The following is a 6,766-nucleotide window of genomic DNA, read 5'->3' on the forward strand; positions in this document are numbered from 1 at the left end:
CACGTTAAATCTAGTGATAAAAGCACAGGAAACCAAGATTCCTCAGTCAGCACTCGTAATTCACAATAATTCATACATTTGTATAATCTTACAAAATTGAAATTCAAAATGGTGCTGCACGTTTAAGTGAATTCCACTGCAATGACCTTATGGTTCAGAAACAAGTTGGTACAATGAGTAAGAAGATGTATACAGGAATAAAATTACTCAGTCTAGCAAAAAGCATTGATTTTTATGGTTAGAATTCTGCATTTTCAGTAGAAGTGACCATGGTATTTGGGGGGGGGGCAACAAGAGGGGGTGGAAAGAGCAAAACAGTTCACAAGCTTTCCCCCCAAAACAAGCAGACAGAGAACCTACCAACCAACACACAACATGAAACACTGAATTGGATACCAGCTGAGGTAACATCAAATGAGAAAAATCAAAGGAAATTAATCTTGATGATTAAGGATGAGGCATTTCATTTTAATAAGAATTGTCTAAATTTCTAAAAACTAATTCTGAAGTTACATTATAAAATAAAAAAAAAAACTTAACAATATTCAGTTATGTACATTTTGCTCCAAAAATGGACTGCAGAAATTCTTTAACATTTCTTTCAGAAATACACATAAACCACAGCACTGGCAATCCACTGGCAATTAAGACAAAACAAAAGCCAACTTCAGTTTTATCCTATTACTACTTCAGAAAAGGCATTTCAGACTACTTCAATAGTTTGTTCTCCTTGCTCCAAACACACAAAGTGAACTGCAATGTTTTGCTGACTACTCATAACAGTAGGTCTTTCAAAGAAAAAAAAAAAAAATCTTACAAATAGAAATTAGGACTTCAGAAAAAATGCAGCACAGTAGAGTCCAGGCCCTGAGTCCAAGGAGTTCACACGAAGTGCTGCAAATAATTCAATTCAGAGAAATGATATCAACAGCCATACAATATTTATCATTACATTCATTAATAATGATCATTTTAAGTAAGGACAACATACAACACTAGCTCACATAGCCCATAAATGCACATGAATAAATGAAAAAAAAATGCACTAACTTTTCCTACAAATAACTGAATTCCACATAAAAACGAAATTGTTGAGCTCAATTACTCACACAAAAGGAAAAACCAGTAAGCAACTAAATCAAGGTTGTAAAAAAAAAAGTCTATTTCTGATTCATGGCATTGAAAAGAAATTACAACTGCCAGAATCAATGCAGATTGGGAATAACAGATGGGCTCTGCAGTCCAGGTACCAGCATTGAACTTTAACAGCTACGACTCCGTATTTTGTCTGGAACGTAAATATGCCAATCACCAAACAGCTCTCAGAATTCTAAGCACCAGATATTTCAGTTATAGATATTTAAATACCCACGATGCCTAGGTTCTCCAATATACATATATATATTTATATATACAAAATTAACTTATACTGTAATAGTATCAAACTGCATAGCTTTACAAAAGAAGGCAACCTGAATGACTGAAGTGAAAAATTTGAATCTGATTATTAACATTCTGGAATTTATAACACCAGAGTAGACTGTTGTTAGTAATAACTATAGCCTGGTTTAATCAAAGTTTGCCTTAATTCCAGAGAATGCAGAAATGATTAATTTGGACAAGTTGTTGCATGCTCTGCTTTCACGTCCTCCTTGCAGGTTTTGCTGTTAGCTGCTTCTCTCTCTCTAGCTCCTTCTCACGTTGCTGTTCTCTTTCCAGTTCTTCTTTCTGCTTCTTTTGTTGTAGTTTAAGTGCTCTTTTCTAAATAGAAAAGGAAAAAAAAAGTCTTACAGTGGAATTTGGAACTAATACAAAATCCTTCCTAACACTCTTAACACTCCTCCCTCTTAACATTCTCTTCTCCAATTCACAGAGGTTACAACTGAATGTTCTGTAAACTACTTCAATGTTCTTCCTCTCTTCTACTTCCATCCTTCTTAAAAACAGAATCTCTAACCTACACGACATAAGGGATGAGTTAGTGAGGTTGAAGGGAAAACAGTTTATATTTTCATGTATCAGATAAGGTGTGTACTGTGCAATGTGTTCTTTTAATTGAACACACCGAAAGACTGATCTTGCCAGAACTAACTAGCAACTGCTTACATAGCATGAAGTCAGTGAACCTGTGCCACTAACAGTACATTAAACAGAGAAAAGTCTTGCATTTATGACAGTCTAGTCCTCATTGTAACAAGCACAGAAACTGAAACAATGAAGAGAACTAGTTGGCATGGAGCAGATTAAGAGACAGAACGAAGTATGATTCTTGTAATGTACTGCTTCACCATGAGGACAACTCAGAGACTCACTAATAAAGATACTTATGTTGTATAAACATAGAAAGCAGTAGACAGAAGTTTGAGAACAGGTGGTTAGGTGCTTCTGAAAACATGGAAAAAACATTTACGAATGGTATTTAACAGAGATTCTATTTTCACCAGAGTTTTCAGCATGTATCCAAAATAAAACTTAAGACAATAATACATAACTAAATTGCTATGTAGGAAAGTAAGAAAAATTAATCAACTCACTTTTAACTTAGATGTCTTCTCATGGAGCATCATCATGTCATTTCTGATATTCACTAACTTGCTGTGATAGTGTTTAGCTTCTGTAAACTTCAAAAACACAGCAGTTAAGGCAGCAACTGTCAAGTTGAAAAACTTGAAAAACTTTTTTTATTTTTAATAACTCTACACATCAAAACAGTAAGTACTAATACAGCATTGCCAGAACAGTTTGGTAATAGTTTAAACATGTTCAAGTTTATGTTTAAAGCTTACATACTACATAAATACAGAAAACTATCTGAATGTTATACTCTGATGGAAAGCACAGCAGGGTGGCAAAGTCCTAGGCTACAGCAGATGAGGATTAGCCCCAGTGCAGCAGCCATGGAGAAAGTGAGACAGAAAGACAGACAGAAAGACACAAACAACGTGCTTACCCTTGAAAGGCCTCAGGCAGGCAGGGATTTCCAACAAGATACCCTCATCTCCACTGCCAAGCCTTAAATGAGGTCTGGGAAGGGGTGGATCCTGGCTGCACCCCTTCCAGTCATTAAGATGCACTACACTGCACTGCATGCACCTGAGCGCCCCTGGGTTGGCCCTGCCTGTCCACCAGGTACTCAATCAGCTGGTGACTGAGCCATGACTTAGCATTTCTGCTACACTATCATATCTCAGTGGGTACACCCAGCCCTTTACTGAATTAAGATTCACCAAAATGGAATAAAAGTATTGCCAATTTATGTACCACATGTGTCTCAAGCACATTTTCTGCTACACTAGACGCGTGCACAGAGCTCACCTTGGAACCTCAGTCCTGCTCAATAAATGCATATGTTTGCTTTGGCTACTGGCTTAGAAAACTAGACTGACTGCTCTTTCTCCCAGTGCCTCCTCTATTTAATGGAAATCTGCTGGTTCTGCATCCTCTCCAGGAGGAATTTGTCCCATGTATTTCAACTCGTTGCTAACCTTCCTGCAAGTTATAAAGAAAAAAAATAAAAGTTGCTACTAATACTTCAGCAGGAGAATCCACACTAGTAGGGATTTATAAAAGCATTAATAGTACTTACCAAGGCATTGATGTCAATTATGAAGTTACACTCCTTGAATTTTGTAATTTCTTGTTCTAATGTTTCTAGTAATACCACTTGGTTCTGTCTGAAACAAGAAAAAAATCCATAAAACTAGAGAAAAGCAGCACAGATGAAGGAGTTTAAGGATAAGCAAAAGTTAGGTATACAGAGCAGATATTTCTCACTCAGTGCTTCCCAGCATCAAGTTCTCCTTACGGATTGCTAGCTGATTTCAGCTGATGCAAGTAAATGGTTTTTGAAAAATCCCAACTGAGACACACAAATTCAGTTTTTTGCTGCCTAATATTGAACAGGATGATAAGAAAACCAGGATGACACCTGAAAACCTCCAGCGACAGAGGCACTAGACAAGTTTCAGCAACTAAATACCTCTGTGCAGGGACAGGTTGAATGAAGGGAAAACTACTTCCTCTTGTCTTTCTACTCAGTTGCCTCTGAGTCATGCTGCAGCACATTATTTCTGCATAGAACCTGTGTGGGTCCACAGTGCTTATCAAGAATCTTCCATCCCACACAGATCAGCTAAATTCCTTCCAGACACAAGCTGTCCTTGGCAGCAGCATAACCACATTATGCATCGTGAAACTCAAAGCAGTGTACCCCACAGAGCTTAGATGGCTCTGTGTAAAGCCCCCTCCAGTTACTTCATATGGCAGACCCAGCCCACATTTGAAACAAACTATTCTCAATTATCAGTGAGATAACAGCGCATAAAGAATTTATATCTTCTTAGCAATATTTTCAGCTACACAGTTTACAAACTGTATAGCAACAATATACTGCACTACAAGCAGCTGTGAACACAAAGGCTACTGCTACAAAGTACGTCTATTGTTTTCAGCAAACTCTGCATTATGGAACAAGTATATAAGAAATTTGCCCATCTGCTGTGCCTGGCTTGTGGGAATTTAATGTTCTAGTGCTGGACGCCCCTCAGACAAAATTCAACGGACAACACTGCAGCTTGTACACCTCCCAGTACTCTGAGAAGCAGAACTGCTCAAAATGGTACAGTCAGAATGTAGAAATGCTACTACAAACTGACTTCCAGTTAAGCTAGAACATCACATGGAAAAAACAGCATGAATATAAAGGGAGCTGCATTTAAAAACCTGCTTACGTAAGTTCCTGCAGAGCTGATTTGGATCTCTGAAGATCAGGCAAATAGTGAGAAATCAGCCCTTCAGTCAGCTGCTCCACTGCTCTCTCATCTATAACGGGCAGATCTGCTTCGACCCCTTCATCTGGGGAGGCATCACCGGCACCTGCGGGAGAAGAGCAAAGTAAGCGGGGTCGGGCAGCACTCCAGGCCTCCCCGACAGCAGCGGTACGTCCCTGCTTAAAAACAAAGGCATTTCAGCAGCGCACCGCACGGTGCTCCATACCGCTCTTCTTCCCTCCCTCGGCCTTGCCCCGTGAGCTCCGCCGGCGCGGTCACCTCACGGCCGGGCAGTGCCAGAGCGGGAGGCGGCGGACGGGGCGTTCCAACGACGCGCGGCGAGAGCACGGCAAGTAGCGCAGCACACAAACAGGAGCCGTGACACGGCCGCTGCTCTCGAAGCCAGCGCGCACTGCCGCCTGCCCAGCGGTGCTACTCGGCCTTCCGCGCTCGGCCGCCACTCACGTACCCGACGCCCGCCGGCTCCTGGCCGCTTTCTCCTCCTCCTCCGCGCCGCTCATTGCCGGCGCTCCCTCAAGCGCAGGGTCCCGGCCGTCCGCGCCGACGCCCTCAGCCGGCCCTCGCCGCACAGCCGCGCCCGCCGCTCCGGATGCGGAAGCGACGCGCGGCCCGCGGGGTGGGAGCGCTCCGCCGCCGGGGCTCGGGGCGGCCGTGGGGAGCGGCTGAAGTGCTGCAGAGCTCGGCCTGCACGGAAAGGCCGCTTCCTGCTCCGAGTCGCTGGCTCAGGGGTGACGGGAAACTTCAGGCTTTGTGAGTGAGGGCTGCGCAGCTCGCAGATGGGGCTCAGAAAGAAAAGTGAGATAATCCTTCTGATGTAGCCGTGCTGGAGCCGTGGGCGTTTCGGATTTGTGCTCTGCCTGTTCCGGGCATCCCACGCCCTGCGGGAATAGGCTGGATGGGAACTTAAATTGGGTGCCTGCTTCTCCAGAGCGCTTAAAGCTTGTTTATCGAACCCAGCGCCCCAAAAATGAGGTTGACAGAAGTCTCTCTTTCTCCCTTTCCCGTGCTCAGCGATCCTGTGTCGCTCACGCGAGGAGCTCTGTTACAGTGGAAGGGCTGGATGTAGCTGCTCCAGGCGCTGCTGAGTTCGGGACCTGCGAGGCGTTCAGCAAGGATTTCTTCTGACAGAGAAAGGAAAAGCGAGTTAAATGAAACCTGCAGTAAGGACCATAAGCATTTGATTAAGAGGCACGCTCACCTGCTGCTCTGAACATTTAATCTCAAGGAGCTGTGAAAAAGCTTTACTAGCATTGACTCTGTTATCTCAGCTCTTCCTGCAGCGTTCTGATCCTTACTTGGTAACTTCTTTGGCCAGTTCAAAAAAATAGAGCATGTGCTTTCCCTCACCACACTGTGTTTTTCCAGGAAGGTTTATTGGTCAGGAACAGAACAGTGACAACGTTTGGGCATAGGCTGGCCCTGAGTACGTGTAGGCTGTCAGTTAGACTACCAGCCACGGTAGCAGGTAAATACTGTTTTGTCAGAATTCGTAGAAGCAAAACTCGAATCCCTTTTAAGCCAGAGGACAGCTTAGATGACGCTGGGCCTCGTGTCTTGTTTTTCCCTGCATCCTTAGGCGATGAGGCCCCTGGGGCGCAGCACCAGCCGGCAGCAGTTGAGCAGCGCACAAGGAGCGGTGCTTCTAGGGGAAAGAAGGAGGCTGCACGCTGCTAACTCGTGACCGCGGCACCGAACGACCCGGTCCCGGGCATTCAGCGCACGTGACAGCAGCCGCCCGCTTGCCAGCGAATCGCCTGCGGGACGGCGGCGGCGGCGGGGCTCGAACCCGCGTCCCTCGGTCGAGCGGCGCAGGCGCGGTGCCGTGGCGGCGACCGGCGGGCGATGCCGGTGGCCGTCCCCGCCCGTCCCTCCGCCGCCGTCCTCCGCGCGGCTTTCCCGGGCTCGTCGGGTCGAGGCGCGGTCCGCGCGGCCGCGATGCCCGGAGCGCGGCGCTGAGCGAGGTGACGCGCATGGCG

At 45.0% G+C, this 6,766-nt stretch overlaps 1 protein-coding gene and 2 long non-coding RNA genes across 4 annotated transcripts in view; 1 reads left to right on the top strand and 2 right to left on the bottom strand.

The window, feature by feature from the left end:
* Window positions 1-211: 211 nt before the first annotated feature.
* On the bottom strand, window positions 212-5,334 carry BLOC1S6 (biogenesis of lysosomal organelles complex 1 subunit 6). The gene is made up of 5 exons (XM_042824194.1): window positions 5,239-5,334; window positions 4,731-4,875; window positions 3,587-3,674; window positions 2,535-2,621; window positions 212-1,761 (listed from the first exon to the last, which is right to left on the bottom strand). Exons 1-5 carry the CDS (start codon window positions 5,288-5,290, stop codon window positions 1,642-1,644), a joined length of 492 nt encoding a protein of 163 aa, XP_042680128.1. The 5' UTR covers window positions 5,291-5,334; the 3' UTR covers window positions 212-1,641.
* Window positions 5,335-5,428: 94 nt separating this feature from the next.
* LOC122163085 lies at window positions 5,429-6,539 on the top strand. The gene is made up of 3 exons (XR_006169800.1): window positions 5,429-5,540; window positions 5,802-6,255; window positions 6,367-6,539. It is a non-coding gene; the product is annotated as an uncharacterized LOC122163085 (long non-coding RNA).
* Window positions 5,439-6,766, bottom strand: part of LOC122163084 — an 18,070-nt gene continuing 16,742 nt past the window's right edge. Inside the window, exon 6 of one of the 2 annotated variants that reach the window (XR_006169788.1) lies at window positions 5,439-5,908. This is a non-coding gene — a long non-coding RNA (uncharacterized LOC122163084). Of the gene's footprint in view, window positions 5,912-6,766 lie in introns of both variants that reach the window. The other variant, XR_006169787.1, reaches the window with a different exon arrangement.

The sequence above is a fragment of the Centrocercus urophasianus genome, unplaced genomic scaffold (genome assembly GCF_019232065.1).
Source record: "Centrocercus urophasianus isolate 14NV4802_14NV808 unplaced genomic scaffold, USGS_Curo_1.0 seq_23, whole genome shotgun sequence".
NCBI lineage: Eukaryota > Metazoa > Chordata > Aves > Galliformes > Phasianidae > Centrocercus > Centrocercus urophasianus.

What these genes read in the sequence shown, in the direction of transcription:
- BLOC1S6 (XM_042824194.1), bottom strand. Translation starts at nt 5,290, where the DNA reads ATGAGCGGCGCGGAGGAGGAGGAGAAAGCGGCCAGGAGCCGGCGGGCG. An exon ending in CAGGAGCCGGCGGGCGTCGG is followed by an intron (nt 4,876 to 5,238) that starts GTACGTGAGTGG and finishes CTTCTCCCGCAG; the next exon opens with GTGCCGGTGATGCCTCCCCA. An exon ending in AGAAGACATCTAAGTTAAAA is followed by an intron (nt 1,762 to 2,534) that starts GTGAGTTGATTA and finishes TTTTCTATTTAG; the next exon opens with AAAAGAGCACTTAAACTACA.